The sequence below is a fragment of the Cyanistes caeruleus genome, chromosome 19 (genome assembly GCF_971803275.1).
Source record: "Cyanistes caeruleus chromosome 19, bCyaCae1.hap1.1, whole genome shotgun sequence".
Taxonomy (NCBI): domain Eukaryota; kingdom Metazoa; phylum Chordata; class Aves; order Passeriformes; family Paridae; genus Cyanistes; species Cyanistes caeruleus.
The window spans coordinates 4,973,625-5,000,374 of NC_141719.1; the positions used below are offsets into that span (position 1 = coordinate 4,973,625).

At 44.8% G+C, this 26,750-nt stretch overlaps 2 protein-coding genes and 1 long non-coding RNA gene across 10 annotated transcripts in view; 2 read left to right on the plus strand and 1 right to left on the minus strand.

Moving 5' to 3' along the window:
- RECQL5 (RecQ like helicase 5) overlaps positions 1–26,750 on the plus strand; it is a 38,338-nt gene that overhangs the window by 496 nt on the left and 11,092 nt on the right. For all 4 annotated transcript variants that reach the window (XM_086856731.1, XM_023938608.2, XM_023938610.2 and 1 more), the window contains exons 2-8: positions 331–461; positions 1,596–1,717; positions 3,451–3,969; positions 4,506–4,611; positions 5,272–5,383; positions 7,514–7,676; positions 8,022–8,104. In XM_086856731.1, the coding sequence (XP_086712857.1) occupies positions 341–461; positions 1,596–1,717; positions 3,451–3,969; positions 4,506–4,611; positions 5,272–5,383; positions 7,514–7,676; positions 8,022–8,104 (1,226 nt within the window). In that variant the 5' untranslated portion in view covers positions 331–340. The remainder of the gene's footprint in view (positions 1–330; positions 462–1,595; positions 1,718–3,450; positions 3,970–4,505; positions 4,612–5,271; positions 5,384–7,513; positions 7,677–8,021; positions 8,105–26,750) is intronic.
- Positions 9,568–25,426, minus strand: SMIM5 (small integral membrane protein 5). 5 transcript variants are annotated; one of them, XR_002868552.2, is made up of 7 exons: positions 25,097–25,426; positions 18,992–19,117; positions 18,486–18,626; positions 16,709–16,862; positions 15,073–15,374; positions 11,541–11,678; positions 9,568–10,272 (listed from the first exon to the last, which is right to left on the minus strand). XR_002868552.2 is itself a non-coding variant. In XM_023938611.2 (5 exons), the coding sequence occupies exons 4-5, from the start codon at positions 16,833–16,835 to the stop codon at positions 15,253–15,255; spliced, it is 249 nt and encodes an 82-aa protein (XP_023794379.2). In that variant the 5' UTR covers positions 16,836–16,862; positions 18,486–18,626; positions 18,992–19,117; positions 25,097–25,426; the 3' UTR covers positions 13,589–15,252. The 5 variants fall into 5 exon arrangements, 1 of the variants encoding a protein (XP_023794379.2); XR_015277905.1 differs by lacking the exon at positions 25,097–25,426 and adding an exon at positions 21,863–21,934; XR_002868557.2 differs by lacking the exon at positions 11,541–11,678 and having other exon boundaries at positions 9,568–10,269.
- Positions 22,037–26,494, plus strand: LOC147649805 (uncharacterized). Its single transcript, XR_015277908.1, has 2 exons — positions 22,037–23,177; positions 23,240–26,494. It is a non-coding gene; the product is annotated as an uncharacterized LOC147649805 (long non-coding RNA).

Here is a 26,750-nt window from a genome sequence, read left to right on the forward strand (position 1 = left end):
GAAGGAAGGAGGGTGGGTGAGAAGGAGCCGCCTGCCCCCACACGCCCGTGCATGTCGGGTGCGGGCGGGTTTGGAGAGCACTGAGCCCCCACCCGCTCTGAGCCCCCTCTGCTGTGCCCCGTGGGGAGGGGGCTGACCCACAGTAAACACATTGTGACCCTCTCCGGTGAGGGGGTCTGGATAAACATCCCTGAGAGACCCGAGAAAAGGAGGAGTGTGGCAGGGAAGCTGTGGGGGAGGTCGTGCGGGTCGCAGGGGGTCGGGGCAGGCCTTGGGCTGAGGAGGGTGGCAGCGTCCGGGTCCAGCTCAGGTTCCTGTCGCCGTTCGCAGCGTCCTTAGGATGAGCGGGAAGGCTCCCCCGGGCCTGGAGGGCAGGGTCCGGAAAACACTGCAGAAGGTCTTCGGGTTCGAGTCCTTCAAGACTTCCCTGCAGGAAAGTGCGACCATGGCTGTGGCCAGAGGTGAGGCTCGGCATGGGAGACGTGTGGAACACGGCTGGGTGTCCATCCCCGTGTGGGGGTGACCCTGCAGGAGTTGCTGTTGTGCCTGCCCTGAGCAGATGTCGCCTGGACTAAGCAGGAGCCCCAAGCCCTCCACACCCTCTTCTGCTCTGAGGTGGTTTTGGTGGCCCAGGAGCATGTGCTGCACACGAGCTCTGCATCTTCTCCTTTCATTTGTTTTGTAACACCTCCATTGCATCAGCCATGGAAATGGGAAAGTGCAGCATTGTTGGTGTCTTTTCTAATTGTTTCCTCACACCTGCCAGTGCATTTGTGGTCAGATGACATCAAACCTGTTAACATTCAGACATTTTAAGAGTAAAACTCATGTTAAAGACAATACCAGCAGAGACTTGATTTCTTAGCATAGCTGAGATCCTCAGAATCATGGGGCCATTATCAGAAATACTTTTGTGCTGATGTTGACACACACCCCAACAGGCAGCTGGGGGTGGACAGGCAGCTCACCCAAACAAGCTGCCAACTCCCCCAGCAGCTCTCTCAGTGTGAATCAGAACAGTGCCCAGTTCAGTTTCCATCCATCACCACTCACAGTTGACAACAGACCTGTCAGAAGTGGGATTCTGGGTGCAAGGTGTCTCTCCCTGGTGTCACTAGCACCTTCCTGGCTTGAACTGGATCCTGGTTAGTGCAGGAACAGTCACTTCAGGATGGTATCAATGTGGTTGAGATTTCCAACTCTGTTTCATGTGAGGGTTAAGCTTTAAGAGGATGTGGTGAAGTTCTCTCATGGGGCTGGTAATGTAGTAAGTGGAAGTCTGTAAAATGAGTGAAAGCAGCTTTTTTGGAGGAGATTCAACATTAATAACTTCTGTTTATTTTGGTTTCTGTGTAGCTTCTGATACTTTTATTCAGCTGTCTCTAAAAGTTTACAAAGCAATCTGAGGTACTTTGAAGGAAACCACTGCTGGCATGCAAAGCATTGTTGTGCTTTTAGAACCTAAACTGAAGTCTTTTGTTGCTATGCCACCTGGTATTTGCACACATGTGCTGTTTCTGTCCACCCCTCCAGCCCAAGCCCCAGGAACTCAACACCACTCAGAGGCCTTGAGCTTTCTTCTGTTGTTTTTGCAGGAGAGAAGGATGTCTTTGTGTGCATGCCCACAGGGGCAGGGAAATCCTTGTGCTACCAGCTTCCTGCAGTTCTGGCAGTGGGAATCACCATTGTCATTTCACCTCTGATTGCATTGATTCAGGTAACTGTCTCCTGTTAGCTGGGGAATAGCAGTCAGGGAAAGGGTTGGGAGACTCTGGAGACACAGCAGGTGCTCTCTTGTCTTTCTGCCCACAAGTCTCTGCTGCTGACCTGCCTCTGGATTCTCTTGATGTCTTGTGCTTTCCTTACTCTAAGATAGGTGAGGACAGCAGAGTATCTCTGGTATGATACTTTGCATTTCTCTAAAAGGATGGTTTTACCTTTAATGGTAGCCTGGTGGTTTTTGTAACTGGGCCTTTCTCCATTTTCTTCAGACAAAAGCAGCAAAGCAGAGTAACTCAAATGCACCAAAAGATGGATCTTTCCCCAGAAAAAAACCCTGCCACTTTACCTATAAACTAATAACTCCAGGAGTGATGAAGTTGTCTTTGAAGACACAATTCATTCTGCATCAAAATGTCTTTCCGTTGCAGTCAATCTGATGAGAAGAAGCTGGTTTAGCAGAGCTGCTCCATGAGCACTTTCATCTATGACATGTTTTTTCCTCTATTTTACCTTTTCTTCTGTTTCACCATCTGTTGGGAGAAACAACTCCCTGTAAGAGCAGCTGTAGCATTGCTTAGACCTGTGTAGACCATTAGCACTGCATGACATCTGGTGCTGCAGGCTGCTGGTTTGGGATTTGTTGTTTGTAGAATTATTTAACTCCTTTACAGTCTCACTGTAATACACATTAAGAACTAGAATATTATTATTAAGAATAGCAGTCTTGGTGATACTTCTCAGAAATATAGTATAAGGAGTGAATTTGTTCCAAGTGTGAGGATTACGGATTAAACTCTGGTATGGCCAATATTGGTGAAATAGAGGTTAAGGTACACCATTGATAAGGGAGTTACAAATAGGTTGAGATGGGCTCGATGAGTCTTAGGGGAAAGAGCTGGAGTAAACCCCCAGAGTCTTCTCATTAAGTCTGAGAAGGGGTTGCTGTGCCTGAAATGATCATGATGTATTTCAGTGTAGCCAAACTTAAGAGTTTAGCCTGTGCAGTTCATTATAGGGAAGGCTAAGGGGTGGCTGTGAACAGAAAACAGAAACAGACATTAAATCAATGACTGAAACCAGATATTGAATAAAATAATTAGATACCTGTTTTTTTCAGGACTCTTCATATCCTGAAACATCAAGTGCAAGTGAGCAGGGGATAGGGAAGTGAATTTGTATGGCCTGTGTTCATCTGGATGTGATGCCATGTTTTCTTCTTGGTTTTCATGACACACTGGATTCTCATCCATGCTTCTGGTTCTGCTGCAGTGGTGATTTCCATGATCCTTGCCCTTTCTCAGCTGTATTAGCTCCTTCAGTTATTTTGGAGTGAATTGCTCCCTGTTCTTGCAGGGTGGGAGTGTTCATTTTCCATCTGTGACAACTTCATAGTGTAAATACTGAGATGTGCTCAAATCACAGTGCCTGTGATGAGTTGTTTTGCACAGATCCCTCCTGGTGCTCCCTAGCAGCAAAAAGACTATCTTAAAATGAATGGATTCACAAAAATGCAGTTGAATGTAAGAGCTGGATAGAGCTCACAGGTGAAGAAAAAGGCATCTAGAATTGAAATTGTAAATAACAGGACTATAGGTGTGTGTTGTCCTGGGATTTGATCCTGGAGGTGGAAGCTGAGGTCTCACTTGGGTTTCCCAACTAATCATTTTAGTTGCTGGTGGCTTTCTTTATTCCCATTTGATTTTCATTTCTATTTTGTATTTACTGTAGGATCAGGTGGATCACCTGCTGGCTCTGAAGATCAAAGCCTGCTCTCTGAACTCCAAGCTGTCTGCCCAGGAGAAGAAAACCATCCTGGCTGACTTGGCAAGTGAGAAGCCTCAAGTAAAGCTCCTGTACATCACCCCAGAGATGGCAGCTGCCTCTTCCTTCCAGCCAACACTGAACTCCCTGGTGTCCAGAAACCTCCTGTCCTACCTGGTCATTGATGAAGCTCACTGTGTGTCCCAGTGGGGACACGACTTCCGCCCTGACTACCTGCGCCTGGGCTCCCTGCGCAGCCGCATCCCCCACACCCCCTGCGTTGCCCTGACTGCCACTGCCACCAAGCAGGTCCAGGAGGACGTGGTGGCAGCACTCAAGCTCAAGCAGCCACTTTCCACCTTTAAGACTCCTTGTTTCAGATCTAATTTGTTCTATGATGTGCAGTTCAAAGAGCTCCTGACTGATCCGTATGCTGATTTGAAGGATTTCTGTCTGAAGGCACTTGAAGTGAAGGGCACCACTGGGGTAAGTTTTACCGTTAGGGAAGGAAACTAAACTGGACAAAATGTTAATGGTCCCTGACCTTCTAGGGCTTGGTGGGGCCCTGACAGACCTGTGACAGGAATCAAGGAGGTCCCAGAAAGGAAAGTGCTTGTGTATATTTTCTAAGTCCTCTAAAAGTGCACACATATTTTAGTTCCTCTGAAACAGGTAGAATGTGAAGGCTGTGTTCCTGTCAGAGGTGTCCTCAGAAGGGGGTTAGTCTAAAAGAAAATTGATTAGGAATACTGAACAAGCATTTCCACTTGGTTTCTCACATCCTCTGTGACCATTGTGTGTTTGTGTTCTGCTCCATTAGTGTGGTAAGGGTGAGCAGAAGCATTTGAAGTGCTGAATTTCCTGCTCTAATACTAATTCTCAAAACAACTCTCAGCAGCTCAGCACCTGGGTGTGTCTGTGAGATGGTTCTTGCCTTGTGTCTACTAGGAGCATGAGGGGCTGTATTTGCAGCTTTGTTGTTTGACTTCAGGCTGTCCTGGCCTTTGTCTCCTGGCTCCCAGGTGTACGCCGGCTGTGGCATCGTGTACTGCAGGATGAGGGATGTGTGTGACCAGCTGGCCATTGAGCTGAGCTACCGAGGGCTGAAAGCCAAGGCCTACCATGCAGGTACTGGAGTCTGCATCTCTCACTAGCTGGGAGAACTGAACTCTGCCACTTGGGCTGGGGCTACCTAGAAAAGAACTTTCTAGGCATGCTCTGCAATCTGTGTGATGCTCACACATCAGGTCTGTGAGATAAGTGCAGGCCCTTCACCATAATGACATTCCCTTGTCTCCAGAGCTGTTGGATCTTTCATGGCCTGAGTATAACAACTGCTTTTATCCCAGGTAGGGAGCTAGATTTTTTTTCCTTTGGAATAGAAGGATCTGCTGCTGACTTCTGCTTGGTCCCAGGCCAAGCACTGAGAAGAGAGGAAGTATGTACATCATGTCAGTTTTAGTGAGGGAGTTGGCCTACAATGGGGAAATGGATGAGAAAGAAAATCCTTTTGTTTCTTTTCTTCTTGCTTTTTTGGGGGTTTTGTTTTGTCGGTGGTTTTTAGGGGTGTAGTATTTGTTGGTTTGTTTGGTTTGGGTTTTTTATTGTTTTGTGGTTTTTTTGTTTGTTTTTTTCATTTGTTTGGTTTTGTTGGTTGGGGGATTTTTTTGTTTGTTTATGGAGTGGTTTTGGTTTTTTTTTTTTCTTTTTTTGGGGGGTGGGGCTTGTTTGTTTGTTTGGTTTGGTTTTTTTGTGGTGTTGTTTACTTTCTTCTCTTTTTCTTCCCAGGCCTCAAGGCAGCTGACAGGACTTCTGTCCAGAATGAATGGATGGAGGAGAAGATCCCTGTCATTGTTGCAACCATCAGTTTTGGAATGGGAGTAGACAAAGCAAACGTCAGGTGTGTGAGGCTGAGTGTTGTGCACCACCAGAGACTGAGACCTGAGCAGGGGGAAGGAAAAGTCTCAAGCTCTGTTACCTAATACACCTGACTCAACTGCCTGATGAACACTTGCTTAAACCAACAAAACCAGTGCTGGAAGATTTTTATCTTAGAAGCAGCAAAACCAAACCTGGGAGGGCTTTGTAAAAACTTTAAACACAAGGCAGCAGAGCTCTTCTTTGCCAGTCATCCTTAAAATCAAGAAAATTGAAGGAAAGCTTTTCTGCCACACCCTCCAGGGTTTCAGAAAGAGCCATCTCAGTGCAATCACAGCTGTCTCTTTCACTTCTCTTAATGCAATAGCTGCTGTTAAAAAGCAGTGGAAAGAAAATCTGCAGCTAAAATAATTCATCCACCCTCTATTAAAATAGTCAGAGCCAGCTTTTTTTGGAGATCTCTTGCAGTGCAATGGGGAAAAAATAGCCCTTCACAAAGGGCAATAACCATATAAAGATACAGCTCTGGTCCAAGGACAGAAACTTTGCACATGGTTTCCACTGCTGTTCCTCTGAGACTGCTGTCCCCATAAGGGCTCTGTGTTAGAATATATGCCCTGCAATATGGCTGTGCTGAGTTATTATTATGATCACTTACTAGAGGGATCATTCAGGTGCAGCTCAGACAACAACAAACCTGATCTTTAAAATCCATGTACAGAACTTGCTCTGAATCCTGTGAAAGGAGGGCAGGATATCACTGAGCCAATCCCATCAGTTCACAACTGTGCTGCCAGGAAGCAGGATCCTATAGCAGTGACAATTTTACTTCTTGATGCACCTTTCTAAACAGAGAAGTGAGGAGTCTCCTGGGACATGAATTAATGACCTGCTGAAGCCACTCTGCCCTGTCCAGTGGTCATTAAAAAGGGCAAAGAGTAACTGAAATGCATAGTAGTGACTGAAAGTGAAATATGGCTGAAATGTGCTTGTAATCTGGTTAATTTTCAAGGAATGGAGTTAAAATGTCTCTTCACAGGATTTTTTAAAAATAACATTATACCCAAGCCTAGATCACAAGACACTGCTGCTTAGTCTTTGTTGTGTGTTGGCAGATTTCTGAGTATTCATGCATATGTTATCAAATAAGATCAGGTCTGACAACTTCTAGAGGTGACTCATCTGGACAAAAGGGAAAACAGAGGTGGTGTCCCTTTTTTTCTGATGGAATCTGCTCCTCTGTCTTCACTGTTAATTCAGTCCTGCTTAAAATTATTTATCAATTTCTTCAGCAAACTTCCTGATGGGACTTAAATGTACAAGGCTCTGATGCTTCCTGCTTGGCCTGTTCCTGGGATGTTTGTGTTTGAAGAAATATGTTTGCTTGTTTTTGTCATTTAATCTTTAGCTACACCCATATGCATCATACCTGCCCTTGGGTCATGCTGGCTTTAAGGAAGACTTGAAAACATTGGCAGCATTACTGTGCTGCCCAATCCTCTCAAAACAGGTATAAGCAGAATTGCTGAATAGTCAGGTACAAGCAGGATTAAAGCAGTCTTGCAGTGTTGTTGAAAAACCTTCCTGCAGATTTTACATAAAATTTAGTAATGATTCTATAGTCATATTTGCTGGTTAGGAGGGTTGCCTTCATCTGAAAGGAACAGTGAGGTGGAATTTCCCATGGAGATTTTGGCTAAGTGTCTTTTAAAAGTAAAGTATTTAAAAATGTGTTTTGTAATGGTGTGTTTGCATCCTACAAAATAAATACAACTTTTTTATTAATGCTGTATTTTATGGTAAAATTTCCCAAACTCCTTATTTCAGTGTCCTTATTCTCAGTCTTCATAGCTGCACAGTTGTTTTTATGTTTGGGATACTCATGTGCTCATTCTTTTCCATCCATTTGGAGTGGCATCCTGCTCACATGCTTCCAGGTGCATTTATTTTCTTATAGCTGTGCTGCTTTCCATGTCTTGTGTGTTAAGATGACTAAAACTTCAGTGTGCAAATTCTCTTGCTGTGTTCCATCCTCTTTTCTGTTTTGCTGCCCTGTTTTTTGCTGTTGTTGATGCCCACAGACACCACACTGGTGTGTGTCCAGTGCTCTGACAAACCTGCAGCCTCATGTTCCCTGTTTTACCACATGCAGGTTTGTTGCCCACTGGAACATTGCCAAGTCAATGGCTGGATATTACCAGGAGTCTGGCAGAGCTGGGAGAGATGGAAAACCATCCTGCTGCCGCCTCTATTACTCCAGGAATGACCGGGATCAAGTCAGCTTCCTGATCAAGAAGGAGCTCTCTAACATCCAGGTGAGAGCTGCAGAACTCTATCCACCTGCCTGGATACACTGCCTTGGCTCTGGTCTGGTTTGCCTGCAATACCCTCTGAATATGAAAAGGTGAAATGAAATTTTCTGAGCTGTGTGGAGCCCCGTTTCAAGGGATAGCAGAAGGAAGGGAAGCAGGGAAGGAAAAGGCTGCCAGAGCCAGCTCTATTAGAGAGGAATGGGTGAGCAGAAGTTGGAGTAGAGACAGGGAGGTGTCTGTAGCTGTTTGCCATGCAGCTCAGAAGGGTTGGATTTGATCATGCCAGAGTCACTCTATCTATGTATATTTAAACTGAAGACTACAGTTCCTTGTCCCATCTACTTTCAGGAAAAAAAAGGCACCTTAAAAGAGTCTGACAAAGCTGTGATGACAGCTTTTGATGCCATCGTGAACTTCTGCGAGGAGCTGGGGTGAGTGCATTTCTCTCAAACACCACTGTTAATGCTGGGGAAAACATGCCCTGTTGTTCCAAGAAACTCTTATGGCTGAGATCCTGCATGTGTCCCTAAGAAATCTCTCATCACTCCCACCTCTGAGTTAACTGCAAAGTCTTGGAGTCTGACCAAGTCAGGGGAATGTTTAACTTCTGTCTTTGATGATGGGTTGATTTAGCACTTGCTTTTGTTTTGACTCTCCTCCTTAAGTACATCACCCCTCTCCTAAGGGGGCAAACAGAACCATGGGATGGAAACATTTAGATTTAATGTTTCTGTAAATCTCTGGGTCTCCACTCTGCAAACTATCTGTGATTCTCAGTGATCTTAAAAGGACCTGATGGTGCTTAGAATGTTTCAGAAACAGGTTCAAATTATGGATGTGCCCAATCTAAATGCAGACTAGCAACCACAATATGCCTTGTTCAGGTTTAGTTCATGCCTTGTATGCTGTAATTGTACTAATTGCTGTTCTGTGCTGGATAAGACATCAAAGCTATATTTTTTCCAGGAAGAGAGCAGTATATGTTCACTAACTGAAAATGGTCTTTGTGTTTCATGCTCACAAGTTCTTAATTTTGTTTCATTTTTCACATGTGGGTCTAGGACAGTTTTTTCAGCATGAATGTAACATGTGCTGCTTTTCTAGTGCCTTCTCTCCTTGTCACGTTTGGCAAACAAATCCTGGGTTTATGGGATAGTCTTGCTTCTACTGAAGTGTGGCACAACACTGAGTCCTGGGGCACTTGAAGGGGCACACTTCTTTGCCCAAAGTCAAGGTGATGCTGTGAAGCAGCTGCTGGGAGGCTTCTTGTTCTAAGAATTTGATCCACTTCTCTGAGAAGCTCTGCTCCTTCTGGGGTGTGTTCCCAGCTCACAGATGGCTGTTGTGGCTGGGTTTTGTAGAATCGCAGAATGGTTTAGGTTGGAAGAGACCTTAAAGATGACCTAGTTCAACCTCCTGCCATGAGCAGGGACACTTTCCCCTAGGCCAGGTTGCTCCAAGCCCCATCCAGCCTGGCCTTCCAAGGGATGGGGTATCCATAACTTATCTAGGCAACCCCTGCCAGTATCTCACCACCCTCCAAGTAATAATCTGACTAAGGGAATATCACTGACCTAATTAGAAGTCACTTCTCCCAGACTTTTTCTTCCCTTACTGAACTTGATCCATTCTTCCAACTGTATATCATGGGATATGATCCTATGATCATGAATCCATGATCCCAGGATATGAACCCATCCCATATTGCAGCACCCCTGCCTGGCTTCCCTGCTCATAACTCTACAGGAAACTGAGGTTCTGTGGAAAGCAAAGCCACGTTGCATTTCTTTTTTTACATACTGGATTAATACAGTTCTACTCACTATCCAAACAGTGAAAACAAACCTCAAACTCTGACCTTGCAAGGTTATAAATAAGAACAAATAAAGACAGATTGTGTACTGGCAAGCAAGTTTGCATAGTGTATTTAGGCCTGAGTATGAGAGGAGGACAATGGTCTAAGCTGCTTTTAGAGAATGGGTTCAGACAAAGCTTTCAGTGGCCAGTTTCCTATTGCTCTTTTGCAAGGTAAAAAAAATCCCCAACCGACATAGCTGCAGCAGCAGAACACATCTTTATCAGCTTTAGGTGGTGGCTGACCATTTTCCACCTCTAGCTGGTGGTTTTGCTTGAAAGATGAAATTCAGAGATGAGTTTACTTTGGATTTGGCAAATGTTGCAGTTCCTGAATCCAGACAGCCTGATGTATTGAGTTTGCTGTGGCCTGCAGAAGAACTTGCTGGCATTTGGACATTGCTCTTGATACAGGGAAGTTACATGGAGAGAAATAACCACCCAGGGAGTGAGATGAGAGTTTTCTGTCAACAACACAATCAGGTTGTACCCAGGCTGGTTCTTGCTCAGCTGTACCAAGTTCTGGGTCCCCACTTTGCTGTCTATGAACCACCCCGTTGGTGCCTTGGAGATGTGCAGCACCCAAAGATAGCAGCAAATAAGATGAGAGCAATAAAAACAAGACAGAAGATGCCAATCACCACCAGCCCTCCAAGAGCCCAGTCACTCGCTGAAATCAGTCTCTTTAGGTCTTCCAGAACTGAGGATGCCTCTTGCTCTGGTGACATGCTGGCTTTCCACCCTGCTGGGGGCAGACAACAACAGGGTCAGATGTTGTATTCTCTCCATGCCCTCAACCACAGTCCCAAAACCAGTGCAGGTATGAATGGTGTCTGTGCCTGCAGGCATCCCCCTCCAGAGGAGGGTCACCCTTCACAGAAATGGGAGCATAAACCAGAGGAAACACAGACAAGACTGGTTTAACAGTCAGATCTATAGAGATATAAAGAGGAAAAGCTGCTTGTTGCTTTACAGCATTTTGACAGTTGAGATTCATTTTAATCGTAGTTTATCAATATTTTAAATACAGTGTCTCTCCAGCATGTTCAGTATGAACTCTGTCAGCTGTACAGCCTGTACATGAAAGACAAGTATTCAGTGGGATAAATTCCTTGATACTATTGGAAGGATCTCTAAAAGGGGGAGTTGGGGGCTTAAACTCTGAGGACAAAATTGAGATTAAATGAACACTTATTTAAAAACAAACAAGCAAAAAACCCCACCAATAATAAGCAAAGATCGTGTACAACTTGTTTCTTCCATAGGGCTTAGAATAGTCCAATTATGTTAAAGAGGGTGTAATGCTAATGGAGTCTGCTTTACTAATGGTTTCTGTTACTCTGCAATAAAAGCATAAATTTTCCTCCCACAAGGTCCAGTAACAATTTAAACTGGGATCTCAGTGGGTTCTACTCACTTGCTCTTTCACTTATACTTTGAATAATGACTTGGCTGTCAGCCTTCTAAAGAACATCTAGCATCTCTTTGTGAGCATCTTGTGGTTTTAGTGAAGCTTCCTTGCCTCTCAAGGGAAAGGATGGAATATTTCTCACACTTTCTTGTAAATGTGACTATGAAGATGTATGAAAATATATTGGTTATTTTTGAAAATTTGCTTGACTTGCTGCCTCTTTTGTCTGTATCCTGAGTACTTTAAGAAAAAGAATTACTCCTGTAAAATTTTTCATCCTCAACAGACTGGATTTGACTTGAAGCACAAGCTCACACTTGCTGAAGTTTTTCTTTCTTTCTACACAGCCAGTTTTATTCAGTTCATGGTTTGTTTCTGGGTAGATGGCAGATCACTGTTCTCAGTCTTTAACCAGCCACACAGGACATCAAAGCTGTTCCGGAGTCCTTTGCCTTCAAAAAGGAGGCAGCCTAGATAGTCTCTTTCCACAGACCCAAAGGCAGAAATCCCATGGGACTGCACACCCCAGGAAGTTCCTGTCTCTTTTGCTAACTGCAGTTCACCTCCCAGAATAGGAGAGCTGTATGACATTTCATAAATACCTGAAGCTGTTGTGGTTTGTAGTAGGTGTTTCCTCTGTTGCCTCCTCTTCACCCCTCCAAGAGATCTTGGCCTGTGGTGAGGGACCTCTTGCTGTACCTGGAGACTTGTCCAGGTAGCCTGGAAGTTGCCTCTTTGGGCTGCAGTAAATGATTAACAGCTGATTTTTCTGCAAAGGTGTGGCTAATCTAATCAAATCAAAGGCCTTGAACCCAACTAAAAAGTCCTCATTCAGCTGTTCCTCAGACATTTCTTCCTCTTCAGGGCTTTATCCAGTCCTACAGCTGTTGCAGTGCTTGTAAAGGCCCACTCTGGCCTCTGCCTAGGGCAGGCTGCAGGATGTGGTGGAGAGAAGAGGGCTGTGTTTCCTGGAGCTGTGTTGCAAGCTCCAGCAGGAGACTGGAGATAGACTGTGAACAGGACTGCCCTGCAGTCCAAAATTCATTGTGACAGTTTAGGTGAATAAACCCATTCCAGAGCTGCAATAAAACCATCACTTTTCCTGACTGGAGAAGACTAGAGGGCTGGTGCTGGAGAGAGGAGAGAGGGGAGAAGGAGGAGCGTGATGTGTGAGATGTGTGTGAAAGGAAACTTTCACAAGCCAAGCAAACCAGAGGGATAATGTTACAGAACAGAAGCTATTCCATTAAGTCATCAGTGGAACTTCAACGACTTCACTGGAGGGGCTGGCTTTGCTGGCACTTTGAGGTTTCTCAGGGAAAGAAGCTATTTCAACACTTATATCATCACAACTGAAGTAACAGTATTCCCGTGCAGTTCCTCCTAGGCTTTCACAGTAGGAATGGCAGTTGCTGTGTTAGAAGCAGCCTTGCCTTATTCTGTGCTTTTCTGCATCTCCCTCTGCAGGTTGAAACAAGAGGATTCATCCTCACTGCTGCTCCCTATAGGTGCCTGTATCTGAGTACTGATTGAAGCCTAAACACAAAAGCTTGTGTGAGTGCTGAGCAGGGACCCAGGGACCAGAAGGTTTGTAGTCAGGACAAGATGAAGAGCTGCAGGAGCCTGGGCACTTGCTGTTATCTTTCAGGTTACTCTGAATGCATGCAAGGAAGCAACAGATCAGGCAAACAACTGGCATGTCTGAATCCTAGCTGTAGGAATAGCCCAGATGAGTGCAATGGTACAAAATAATCCAAACCAGAACATTAGGTCTGAGAGGTGCAGACAAGTGTGTAGAAATTGGTCCCCTCTACATAGTGGCTGGTCCTTTGCTCCAGAAGGCCACCTGAATGCATTAGAGGATTGCCTATTTTTCTTTCCTTCCCTTTCTTTAACAGTGCTATGTTTATTATGTTTCCAATTCAGGAACTTGCAGTGGCCGAGATAAGACAGGAGCCATTTCTCTTGTTCCTCTGCCTGGTATCTGTCAGTGGTTTAACTTGTATCACTACTGGGAAACATGCATTTGTGGCTTTTCCTGTTGAGATAAGGCCTGGCAGCTTGTTCCCAGTGACAGCAACCTGTCAGCTCTTGTTGTGTGTCCAGCCTGCCAAGCTTCCCCGTCTTAGCACAGGCTGGCTCCGTGCTGCTGGAGCAGCCCTCAATGGGCTGCTGTTAATGTCTGCAGCTGGCACTGTCTAGCACAAGCTTGGAAAGAAAGTGAGCTCTGTTCTTCCCTGGGTCTCGTGACTTAATCTAGATACAAAAACATCTGTTGAGTCTGTCTGTGCTAAAGAGGTTCTGAGGCTTCTGATGTCACTTTGATTGCCACTCATTTGTGAGTGAAATGAGCAAAGATTTATGGGACAGGAGGTTGGTGTGATGCACCTCTGAATGTTTGAATTGATGCTGTGCTTGAGATTGTTTCCCTCTAACATGTTGGCTGGCAGTGAAAACTTTGGGACAGCCTAAGAAATTTTTGGTTTGTTTTGTTTTGTTACACTTTGGTAGTTTCAGTGTAACTGTGCTAGTACCTCATGCTAGTGCAGTCTGCTCTTGGTAGTTGTTGAGTCTCAAATATTTATTTCTAAAGAACATCCTCATTTTCTACTAGAAAGTTTTTATTTTTATTAATTTAAAAGTAACACTGTTAGTTTTAGGAATTTTATTTTTCTTATAATTCTTAGACAATTCATTATGTCTCTGGCTGCAGATATATTCCAATGTGCAGCAGTACAAAAATACCAAATACCTAGATCCGGTTTGTTGGCAAAAAATAAAGTGCATTAAATACATAAGAAGCTGATGTAATGTGCCTTTTACTAATACAGGTGCAGGCAACAGAGAAAATACATTTCTTTACAGAGTTTTCTTTATTTTCTGTACCTTTTGAACTGTCAAGAGTATTTTAAAGCCCACTGTTAAAAACTTGATGACTGTTCTCCCTAGCTAGATGTTGGCTTTGGTACATACACTTAGTTGGGATACCGAGGCAGAATATAACTTCTCTACATGCATGTAATTTTTTATACCTTCTCACAAAGGTGTTTGGTCTCCCATTTGGGGGTGAAACGCCACTGGTTCAGAGTTAGTGTAGAATTGTGGCCTTCTTGTGCTGTGCCAGTTGTGGAAGTTGTGGCCTGTGCCACAGCCTTCTACATCCATAAATCTCTTCTGGAAATTCACTGGAGTATAAACCAAACACACACAGTGGCTGCAGCATGGAAAAGGAATTTATTTGCACTTGTTAACTCCAGCCCATTCTTGGCTCTGCTCTGTCACTCTGCCCTCTGTCAGCTGCTGCACACATACCCCGAAGTGATGGCTCCCATCATGTGTCACTCCTCTGAAATGTCTCTGTGCATGCTCATAAACACACCCCTGGCATCATGTTCATGTCTACTAAAATAAACTGCACACAGTGCAGGACGTCTGGCACACAGATTCCTCAAGTAAGGATTGGGATTTGTTCATCTCCTGGGTGAACAGGAGATGCTCAGGCTCTGCAAGGATCGTTCATCTGCAATAAGCAGAAGAGTAGAACCACAGGGCATGGAGAAGGGAGCATGTTGAGCAGAGAATGATCAAAGTAAGCTGTAGGATTGGTGAGTTTTTCCCTTTTGCCTTCATCTTTCTGTTTACAAAGAGTATTCCACATGATCTGTTTTCTTCTTTGGCAATTTCCCATCATTGTATCACCAATGAAATAACACTGGGGGCAGTTGTTACCAGCTGTACTCAGAGCCTCAGCTGGCACATCTGGAACAGAAGGTCCACCATTTGTTGTTTTCAGCAGATATCTCAGCTAAACATGTCTCCTGCAACAGGTTTGGCCACAAAAATATCATTTGATGCACAATGACTTGAGTGATTGGACCTCCCAGTGGTGTCAGTGGGTTTTGCTAAGGCCCAGTACCATCCTTCTGGTGAGGAGAGCAGGCAGTGCCTCGTGTGTGGCTGTGTGCATGGCCTCTGCTTTGCTCCGTGGCCCTGTGTCCCAGAGGGGATCCTCAGCTGGCCCAGCTGCAGGGCTGTCTTTGGGAAAGCTGTCTCTTTTCTCAGCAGTCTGTGTCCATGCCCTCCCACCCCATCCCAGCCCAGAAGAGGGAGACAGTGATGGTAAAGGAGCTTTACCTTTCTGGTCACAGTGGTGGCTGTCACGGAGAGAAGGAATTCCACGCTGTGATTTCTGGTCCTTTGAGTCATGTTAATTAATATTGTTATTGCCATTTTCAGTGGGCTAGTCTGGAAAGTCATTCCCATAGCACTGAATCACAATGTCCATGCATGTCCTTGATAGCAGGTTGTGTCACCTCATGAATGAGCAGCTGGGCGGACTTGGCTCTTCCTGTGTCTGGAGTCAGGGTGTCCATCACAGCCACAGCAGCTGTAGCAGCAGCAACTGCAGGCAATGATCATGAGCACCAGCACAGTAACTGGAAAGAGAAACAAAGGCTATTTCTTCATAGCATAGGAACAATCCCTGCAGAGTAACCCTATGTCTCCTCCAAGTTGTTTGGTGAGCAGCAAAATGGGCAAAGCCTGGTTTCTTGAGAATTTTTTTTGCCCTATATCCCCATCTTCCTCCTCCTAAGTTCCTGCTCCTTTGTATTGGTTTTCCATTTAATCTGGACAATCATTACTAGGCATTTCAAGACCTTAAGAGCTACATTCCAAGCCATGTCAGGGCTTCTTTAATCACTTAATGGCTGTTGTTTGGGAGCTGACAAAAATCCAGCTTTGGATTTTTGAGTAACCAAACTCGAGGGAATTCGGTTACTCAAACTGGCAGTTGTATTTCTGAAGAGTGAGTTCAGCATACTCTTTAAGCATAGAGACTCATGACTGTGTTGGCTTTACTCTTCTGTATTTAGCTTGAAAAAATAAGATACTTCAAGTGCAAGGGTTCAATTCACAGAACACCAGGCTAACTTACTGTCCTCCACTCGAGCCAGGATGGTTGGTGTTGGCAGTGATGTGTTAGTTTATCTGGAGTAGAAAAGGATGACATGTTCCATCCTGCAGAACATGTCAGAGTGTGAGCATACCTCTGTGTGTGCATGTGTTCCTTTAAAGCCTGGACCTGGGCTGCCAGGTAACCAGGCCTGTGGGGAACCAGCTGTAGGGATGAACCAAATAAAGCAGCAGGTGTGACCTGGTGAATTCCAGCCCAGGGAGGAGTGTCCAGCTGGATGCACACCCTTCCTTTTGGCTGGGAGCAAGTCCTGTCTTCCTTCCTGATTGTTTTCCCATTGTATAAACAAAGTTCATCCCCCTTGATCCAGCTGTTCTCTGTTTCATGCCATCCCCACACAGAGCAGCAGGAGGTATTTTGCCATTACCAGGGAAGAATAAATAGGCTCATCTGAAGCATACTGCCTTCCACTGAGCCAGAACAGGAATGACACTCAGAGTCTCTCTTAAGTGTCTTCTGTGGCAGGGAGATGCTCTAATACCATTTGTCATGAACTGTCTTCTCTGCATCAAAACATTACAGCAGCTCAGGGCTGATAAAAATATTGCTGATTTAACTGATGTTTAAAATGGGAGCTTTGGGGAAAGCTGTACTGCTGCCTGTCATGCCCCACAATCATGTAGAGGTACATGCTGAGTATTAAAAAATTACCTAGGAATTAACCTGGGCCTTACAGCACAGCCTAGAAAACAACAGCCAACACCACCAGCCTACCTACACAGCCTGTGGAGCAAGTTGCCCCCATAGGAGAGGAGAGAAATTCTGACACCCCTTTGCCTCCACCCACAAACTCACCAATAAACAGAAGAACCACAGAAAAGCTGACAATCTCCACTGGCTCAGCCTTGGGCAGTTTCTGGAGCTTAAGGAGAAACTTCTCACCAATGGCTTGAACTTCCTTTAGAAAACCTTCAGAAGACATTGTGTCACAACCTCTCCAGGCTTTATGCTGCGGGAGAACCAAACAGAGAATAAACCTTTTTACTGACTAATGCTAGGGAGCTGCCAGCCTTCTTATACAGCTGGTGATCACAAGGAAAACAAGTTTATCTGGTCTCAGTCCTTGTTCCCAGTAGCTAAGGTGGAGGACTGTTAATTGTCTACATGTTCTGGCACTGTTTTAATTTCAAAATCCAGTTTCGAGGGTGTTTTTGTCAACTGCACTGTTAAGCAAAGTCCAAACGGTGTTCTACAAGGACACTTTTTCCAGCAGGCACTGAGTTAGACTGGACAGTGCCTGCCCTTGGCTCTCACCCAATCAAAGCACTTTTTTCCCCAATTGTGCTAACTTGTCCTTCCAGAAACAAATGCAATTCTAACCCAACTTGAATTCTGAATGCTGAACTCCACTGTACATAGTTTTCAGTTGTTTATTACTGAGTAACACGAAGTAGACTCCCTTGAAGGCTTCTTGTACTTTGAGCTACAGAACCCCCCTTCAAAAACAAAGGCATTTACTTCAACATCTCAATACAATAGCATTAATAATGTTTTATTAACATTTACTGTATGATACTAAAAGTTAAAGTCTGCATTCACTAGGGACAGCTGGATGCTTTTCAAGTTCTTACAGATGAGTTGCAATTTTATAAAGAAAGCTAAATTTAGGGTTTTTTTTCCTTTTAAGCCACGGAGCAATATATGAATTGAAAAGTGGATTCCACCCATCACTGCTGATGCTGAGCAAAGCAAAAGCCCCTGGATCTGTCAGGGAGACATCTCCCTTGTGGAGCTAATCCCTCCTGCCCTGCTCAGTAATTTTAGGCCTTCTTTATTCTCAGAGTGATCATCAAGAGCTATTGCTACTGAAAATATTATTAGTCTAGCTAAAGTTAAGTGCCTCCATTTTGTCACCAATATTTGGTGCTCTTTTATCCCATGAGGAAAATTTTGGGAGGCACTGCAACAAACTAGCTGGCATGAAACCTATGGGCCTTAAAGTTTTGCTTCAGTCAGGAACTGGAATTGGATATTTTTGAGAAATATCCATAGTTCCACCTTAAAACAAGTGTTTGGACAGGTCAATACTAGAATGGGTTATAACTTTTATTTCATTATTATATCAAAATGTACTGATTTGTGTGCATTGTAACAGTCAACAACACTGGGTTTTGGGACTTGAACATTGCAATTTAATATCTTGATCTTGGTGATAACACAAAGCCAAGTGACTAAGACAGCACTTCCAGAACAAACCAGTTAGTTCCTTACTGCACATCTGGCTTGGTTACCCAAACAAATGGATGCTTGGAGTTCAGTTTTTCTAAACACACTGAGGACAGAGAGACCTTGGCTGTTTCTTTGCATGCTGGGCTTTAGTGCTCTAGTGCCAAGTTAAATTAGTTTTGTATGTTTATGCAATTCAAAAGGGGTTTTCTTTGTTCTTTTAAATCCAAGCTAAGGAATAAAAATTGGAACCAGCTGGTTTCTTAGAAATGGGGGTGGATGGAAAATCTACATCCACATAAAGATTGCTGTGGAACTTAGAAAGGAGGCAGAGCTGTGGTCTTTTGACCTGAAAAGGTAATTTTTGAGACTAGGGTTAAGTGCTTCTTTCCTGGTGATTGCATACCCCAAGTGAGCTGCTCCAGCAATGGCTGCTTTATCCTTAGTGCTGCAGGATTCTGTGTCAGCAGATTTTCAATTTTGTTGCCATTCCAAGAGATGGTGGAGGAGGCAGAGGTGAAATGATTTGTGTTTTCTGTTCTTGGCTCTAGAAGAAAAAAAAATTAAAAATAAAATTTCTAGCTCTAACATTGTGAAAATGTCTGTTCCCTTTGGAGGTGTTTCTGCCTGTCCAGAAGCTCTCCTCATAAGGAGTTTCCTGTAAACTTCCATGCCATGCTTTGGGTTGCACAAGAAGCAACAGGTGTTAAGAGCCAGGCTTGTGAAATTTGGCTATACAAGGTAAAATTACTGATCAGAATTGTAGAACTCCATGTGGATTGGAAAAGTGCTTAGTTGAAAATGATAAAGGCTATCTCTGTAATGGACATTCCTCTCTGGCCATGTTACCTGATCTGGAGCTAAGTGAAGGAGTTTTTATTCTAAAACTTGCAAGGAATGTTGCTTGTTTACCTTTGTTTCAATTACATCAGGGACAAAGTTTGATGGTGGTGGTGCAGTCTCCAATGTGAGGAAGCAAATGTTTTCCTGCTTGACTGCACTTTCTTCTGCTTCCAAAGGCTCTCTGCTTTGGGACTTCTGCAGCAAGACAAAAGGGTGAAGTATAAAATAATTCTTAAAGGAAAAAAGTAAAACTCCCCCAAGAAAGCCAGTTACATTCATTTTGTATGTTCTATTCTACTTGTGATGTAAAATCTTTGTTCAGGACTAGTTTTGATGTGACCTTTTCCCAATTGATTTCAGTGGAACCAAGACTTTACCCTTGAGATTAGCACAAGGGTACGGATAGTGTGATTTAAACCAGTTGTCTTATGCATCTGCCTCATTTAAAACACAAAGGTGATGACATTAATTACAATAACAGAGTGGAGCTGTGAGAATTAATTTCTTTTATTATATTGTGTTCAAATAAGCTTCCACTCACCAACAGTAGTAAAGGCCAGGTGGTGCAGGATATTCAGTTGAAGCAGTAACTGTGAAGATTATTATTAAAATAGGGAAGTCTTAAGAGATTTGAAACTTAAGGTTGTAGGCCTTAACTGACAGTTTACTTTCTAGGCCTGGAGTGCTGTTTTAGAGCTTGGAGGAGCCACCCAAGTTAGTACCTCAGAGATTCTCAGGGCTTTGGAGCAAACAGAATTATCTGCCAGTGTTTTCCTCAGCTGGGAATTTCTTCTTGCTCATCATTGTCCTTCCTCAAAACTTCACCCACTGGGGATGGGAACCCTCCAGAGCAGAGGAGACTTGGCTGTAGGGCAGCAGAGCTGATGGAACTGATCCATGTTATGGAAAAAAATCCTGAATGACCACAGTGCAATGTGGTCTTCATAACACATTGTCAGACTGATGTCAGGAAATTCTGTTCCACAGCTGTAGAGCTCACATGAAGTAAAAATCAGATAAGGAGAAGCAAGATAAGAATCTCACGTAGAAAAGAAAGTAACACAATGTCTTGTGACAGGCAGTTTGTGACATCCTGCTGGGATGGGGTGGCAGCCTGAAATTCATGGTTTTGACTTAAGAAATTCATCTAATCATTGATGCCAGTGGAACTAGATCATCAAACCTTTCTGCCCTTCTCTAATGTTGCAAAGCCAAGCTGGGGGAGGGAATAAATCAAATCATTTAATTTGGGTTTATTTGGTTTTGATAGAAAAAAGGCCCATTCTGCCACGTGCCATGAGTTACTAGCCTTGGTTGAAAGGACAGAGCACAGAAATGATGCTGGGGAATGGCAAACAGCTGCAGGTGTGCTGCTCAGCTGCAAGGATTACATGACCCTGTAAAATCAAAGTGCATGTCCTGTGTTTAAGACTTACACAGATTTAGATTCCCAGAAAGCACTAATGCAGATTCATCTTGCTGTGCCCACTGAAGAAAGCTGTGAAAATTGCCATAATAGCACTGAAATTATCTTTCTGAGTTGTTTTAATGGACTTGTGCCATGCTGAAGCACTCAAAGAAGTTGGCTGCTCAGCCCTTTGGAGAATAAAGCCATTAAAAAGCTTCAATTTAGACATTCAAGAGAAAAGCCTCCATCAAGGTTCCTTTTTAGCTGTGAACTGGCTGCATATAGAGGCTTCTTTTTCCAAGAAAAAGAGCTTTGGGGTGACCATGTACAGTGGGGTCTGACATCCCTGTGTCTGCCTGAAGCTGGTGAGGCTGCTGTGAGTCTTTTGGAATTGCTCTATATTGAGCAGGGTTTTCTGGTCTGTCCTGATCTGTGTGTGGACACAGCTGCATCCAAAGGTGAACTGTAGGGAGTGGGTGAGCTGCTGAGAATGAGACACTTGTTTACACATAGCCCTGGGGGTATTTGAGCAGCCTTTTTTAGTGCAAAAGGCACAAATTTAAGTTTGTGGTTTAGCCCCAGGACTGGAAGTTAGTAAATACAGGCAGTCTCCATGGCCTGCCAGAGATGCTCCCTGGTTTTGTGACTTTAAGTAAGTCATCACATCCCACTGTTGGGTGACTTCATCTCTGCAAGACAGCAGAACATGGAACCACATCAGAGCTTTGTTTGTTAATTCTTGTGTGTCCAAGTTTACAGCATGCTTGGGAATCTTTAGATAGAAAGGCAACAAGTCCCTGGTTTTGCTGTAGTTGTAAACTGAAGGGGCCATTGTTTTACTCAATACTTCTTACACTTTGTTCACTGAGCCTGTTTAGGATGGATTTAGATGAAAGTGTGGTTTCCATTCTTGTTTGCTCCTAACCCAACCACGCTCCTCATATTGTTCTTGCCATGATCCTGATCCATTGGTTTTACTGTGCTTGTGTGGGTTTGTTGCTCTAGTAACCTAAAAGTGGAGATAAAAGTTTTGGAGGGGGGAGTTTGGGGTGGAACAAGAAGCTGCTCAAGCCTCTAGTCCTAATGCAGCAAATCCCAGTGACGGTAAGTTGGCTCTCCTCCACTGCCCACAGCAAGAGTGCTCCAGAGACCTTACAAAGTAAGGTCTCTGGAGCATTCCTGATATTCCCATCAAGTAGAATGCCAGGGCAACATTCTCATTGCAGCCTTGGCTTTTCCTTAAGACCTTGGCTCTGAAGAAGCAAATGCTGTGTTGTTCTTACTCAGACAAGTCCAATCAGTTGGTTGAAATTGGACCTGTATGGGACCTTCGGATGGGAAGCCTGTATGGACTGTGGGGGCTTATCTGGTGGGAAATCTTACAAGGCAAGCCCAACCTCATGGAAGGAGGTTGCTGAGCAGCCAAAGGGGAGGGGATGCTTTTTATTCTGGTCTAACACTCTAAAATAAGCTCTGACTGTACTTGGCCACTTTCTAAAGAACATGAAGGCTTGGCCAGTTTCAAAACGTACCAGCTTTGTTCTTGGTCCCTGAAATGTCCTTCTGATTTTATATGGATAAGGTCTGCAGTGTTTCCTGTTCTCAAACAATGCTGGGTTGCTAGGTGTGCCTACGGTGTGGATGCATTTTGGCATGTCATAATTCCTTCATGATTGTTTATTGTTCTAAGCGTACTGCTGAGATGAAAAGGGCCATAGAAATGCAGTTGTATTATCAGTGCATGGTTTTCTCTCATCATTGTTAATGCAGTGTTTGCTGCCATGACTGTAGTTGACCAGCCATGTGAATCTTAACTGTAGCTCAGACAAGCCCATTTTTCCTAAAACAGGAGTGCACAGAGCCAGACAGACCTATAATTCATTCCCAAGCAGATGAAAATAGTTTCCAGTATCAAGAGAATTCAGCCCTTTAACATCACACACCCAAACTAGTAAATTGTAGCTCAATGCCATGGGAGAAAAGCTGGGACTTTGTCTGTTGGTTTGGAACAGAAGGCCACACATTCCTGAGATTTTAAAGCTGCCCTGCCTGGGTCACCCTTTGGCTGGAATACCCTCTCATCTCTACCACCTACCATTTGGGGATGGGTTTTGAGGCAGCCCTGTAAATGTGCCTTCTCTTCCCTACAACCTCATATTAGATTAATATAAAAAGGCACTGAATTCCCAGTTTCAGTAGCAGAGGTACCCGCTGGGGCACTGAGCTGGGATTCTTTACACCTCTGCAGAGCACCCTGGTTTTCTCCAGTCCATCCCACAAGCATGTCCACAAAACCCCATGAGATAATTCCTCACTACTAGAAATTTTTTAAGTGGGGAAACCAAAACACGGAGCCATCCAATGAAATGAAAAGGTCAATTTTAAAAATAAACCTGTAGTTCTACAAGAGAACTTTTTTAAGGGTCGGTGATGCTTGAATCTAGCCTGAAAGTCTATTCTAATATTAGCAAAATATCCATTTCCCAGGAAGCTGACTGAGAGGTAGCTGTGTGCCTGTGAAAGCCTTTAGTGACTTCACAAACACAGTGGGATCTATCAGTAGTTGTGTTTGAGGTCCAGCATCTGGAGGCCCTGAGAGTGCTGGAAACTCCTCCACCTTTCAAGAGCCACTTCTGTGCCATGTCCTTGACCTCACATCTACAAGTCTCATAAATTACATGCATTTTTGAGTTTTTTGAAATATCTTGGACTAATCCCAGTAAAGGTGCTACTGGGGTGTAGGAGCTCAAAACCAAAATCTGCAGCAGCAGCTGCTGCCTCAGGAGGAATTGTCTGGAATGTCATCAGCTGTGGCTGTGTGGTGTGATGGGGAGAGCCTGCAGGGAGGTGTGGGGTGGTGGGGAGAGCCTGCAGGGAGGTGTGGGGTGGTGGGGAGAGCCTGCAGGAAGGTGTGGGGTGGTGGGGAGAGCCTGCAGGGAGGTGTGGGGTGGGTTCTGCTCCCCACCCCCGTCTGTCTCCCAGCCTCTCACAGTCCCTGCTGCCCAGTGGGTGCCTCTGGCCCGCTGCAGGCTCTGAGATCAGGGGGATGTCTTACAGACATTGTCTTATCAAACTGGATTATTTTGTACTTTCATTCCCACAACCACTGTTGTGGCTGAGCCCTGTGCACTGTGACAGCTGTAACACAAGCCATGTCCTGCTGCTTTTATCCAGACATGTGTTTCACGTTGCTGTGCCTCTCCCCCCACACATGAACAGCACGGCTGCAGCTGGACAAGCCCCCAGCCAAACCCATTAAGATTTTCTTTTGGCCAGGAAAATTTGGCATGTTTCTCTACCTCCTTCCCTCCCCTGCCCTTCTCCCTTCACTCCTCCCTCTTTTTTTTTTTTCTTTTTTTTTTTTCTTTTTTTTGTTTTGCTGAACTTTGTTTTTTCACATGCTTTATTTAAGAAGCTACCTTAACTGCAACAACCAGCCTACAGAGACTCTTCATTAGCAGGGTGGAAACTTCCCTCCATCCCCTTGAGCCTTAGGGCCAGGCTGGAGGCCTGTGGGTCTGAGCTACATCTCCTCACTCAGGCAGTTCCAATTCCATGTTTGTACAACATGTAGGTCAGAAAGACCTGCCCTCCATTCCTCGTTAATGGAAATGGAGAGAAGTGGAAATACCTGATCCTTAACATTCCTCCCTACAGGCATGTGTAAGATTGAGAAGCCCTCTTTCTGTGAGAATTGGCTTTCTGCTCCTGTTTGTAAACAGTTCACTGCCCCTCCTGGCAGAGGCTGAGGGGTCTCAGCTCAGTGCTGGGAGCTGCAGCAGCTTCCAAACAGAGAAGTCAGCTTCAGATGGCAGAAAATGGGGATTTATCTGGCCAGTCTCCATTACCAGCCCTTCTTCCCATACCCAACAGCAAAACGGAGATGGGAGCACAGGTGGTGGGACACCTCTGCAAAACCAAAGCTTGGACACAATGGCCTATAATGTCTTTTTCAACCTAAATGATTCTAAGTTGTAAAATTTCATGTATTTAGGTGATTCTTTCATTCTTCCTTCCCTTCTTGCTGCACTCAAACTTGACAGTCTGGTTACTGTGAACCGTGAGCTGTGTATGTGCAGGAACGTGCCTCTCAGAGCAGTGGGTTCTCTTGCTGTTTGGAACACTAAAGCAGCATCTGTGCCTGATACACTGCCTGAATTCTTATTTTTTTTTTTTTTTTAAATGATCTCATTAGTAACTGTGTAAAATCTTTCCGTTTATTTCTATTGGACACAGATGCTTAACTTGCAACAGTGTGCTAGTTCCACGACCAGGGTTTGTTTTCTGAGTTCTCTCCTTCAGGATTTGGGGGATAGAAGTGGGAGCTCCGGGGGAAAGCTGTGGCTGGCACCCTTCGGGTTTCATCGCTGTGCTGCGAGCTCCTCGCTAAAGGCACGCACAGCCTCGGAGCCAGCTGGCCTGGCCACACCGGCTGTTCGTGTATCAGGTCCCCAGCTTACCGGGACACGGACGATGGGAGCGCAGGGGCCCGAGCAGCCGGCCTTTGTCAGGGGCAGAGGAGTCGCGGAGCCCGGGCTCGGAGCTCCTTTTGTTACGGGCCGGCTGCGGCGCCGCTCTCCGCAATCCCATTAAAAGCTTTTCTCCTGCCACCTTCGCTCCTCGGTGACCCCGGCAAGCAAACGGAGCCTCCCAAGCTGTGCTCCGTGGCTCCCGCAGGAGCAGGGGGAGCTGCCCGGGCTCCAGCCCCTCGCTGAGCAGCGTGGGGTGCCGCGCTTGACCGAACAGCAGCGATAGCTCAGCCTTACCCGACCGCGAGTTCTTCCCCTCTTGTTTTTCCTCCCGTCTTCTCAAACTTTCACGTCATCTCTCCCCTCATCCTGGCTTGCGGCTCGCTGCTCGCTCGGCTCCTCTCTCTGCTCCGCTGCTGACAGCCAGCTGTTGTCTCGGCCCTTTTTTTTTTTTTTTTTTTTTTGTTGCTGGTTGTCCTGGAGATGCGAAGTTTCGTGTTACATGTGTGCCAAAAGGGGAGGGAGGGAGGGAGAGGAGCCACCGCAGGCTGAGCCAGAGCCGGTGCCAGCTCCCCGGGCCGCCCAAGGGCCGGCACTTGTTGCTGCCTTCCTCTGTGCATCTCCTCCGAGACAGCAGCTTCTTCTTTACCTTTTAATGACGCCTTTTTCTGGCCTGAGACTTGAATTCATTCCCTGCCTGCGATAGTTCGGGGCAATGTTAAAGCAAATAACTTTTATTTATACTGCCCAGTTTCCTTCTGGCTCCCTGGGGAAGGAGCTTTTCTCTTGGGTTCAGTGAAGGAGCAGAACAAGTACTCACAAGGACAGTGCAGCCCTGTAAGAGAGACCTGCCACGGGCAGGGCAGCAGCCACAATGCTGGGATGGTGAATTTGATGCTGGGATGGTGAATTTGATGCTGGGAATGGTGAATTTGATGCTGGGAATGGTGAATTTGCTCTGTGCCCTTGGCCAAGTAATTTACTGTCTTGATGCTGAACTTTTTGCTTCTTGTATTCTAGGGACAGAATTTGATGCTGGGAATGGTGAATTTGATGCTGGGAATGGTGAATTTGATGCTGGGAATGGTGAATTTGCTCTGTGCCCTTGGCCAAGTAATTTACTGTCTTGATGCTGAGCTTTTTGCTTCTTGTATTCTAGGGACAGCTGACTGTCACTGTCTTGTCTCACAGGGTGAAGCTCAGGTGATGCTGAAAGGACACAGTCCTTCAGAGAAGTGCAAAATTAGAAGTACTCATCAACCTCATGACTTGCTCTTCTATTTGATAAAGCTCATTAAGTGGCTTTGGCTTGACAACTGCATAACTAATTTGCCCTCATATGATTTTTACATTTTTTAACCCTTTCACTTCATATTATTTAAAGACTTTCTGAGTTTATTTCAGGGAGCATTTCTGATGAGGCTCTTTATCCTTTGGCTTACACAATGGAATGCTTTTTTCTGGTGTTTTTTGGAGATGCATAGCTTCTTTTGTGATATGTGACTTTGCTTCTTCTCTGGCTGTCCATCTGCTTCTCCTAATTGCAGAAACAGGGCTCCTGTTTTATTTGGTGTATAAAGACATGGACTACCAAAACAACACAGGTGCAAGCAGCTTTGTGGTCAGTTTAGCACTTTCCTGAAATGTATTGCCACAGACAAAAATGTGTTAATAAACCTCGTTACTTGCTCTTCATCCCATTCCTTAATTTCAAATGTGTGGGAGGGGATGTCTGAAATGACATCATTTTGTTTAGACATTTTAGAGACCAATGGTCAGCTCGTACATACTCTTTTTGAAGGGTGAGGGGAGACAAATAATACAGTTGCATATTTAAAAGATGAAATAATTTTAGGACATGTATAATAGTACAAACTACCATTAATTTATGTAAATCATCTCCACCTCGTGGGCATTAGTCAGGTGTTGGTGTGACTGGGGAAGCTTTCCC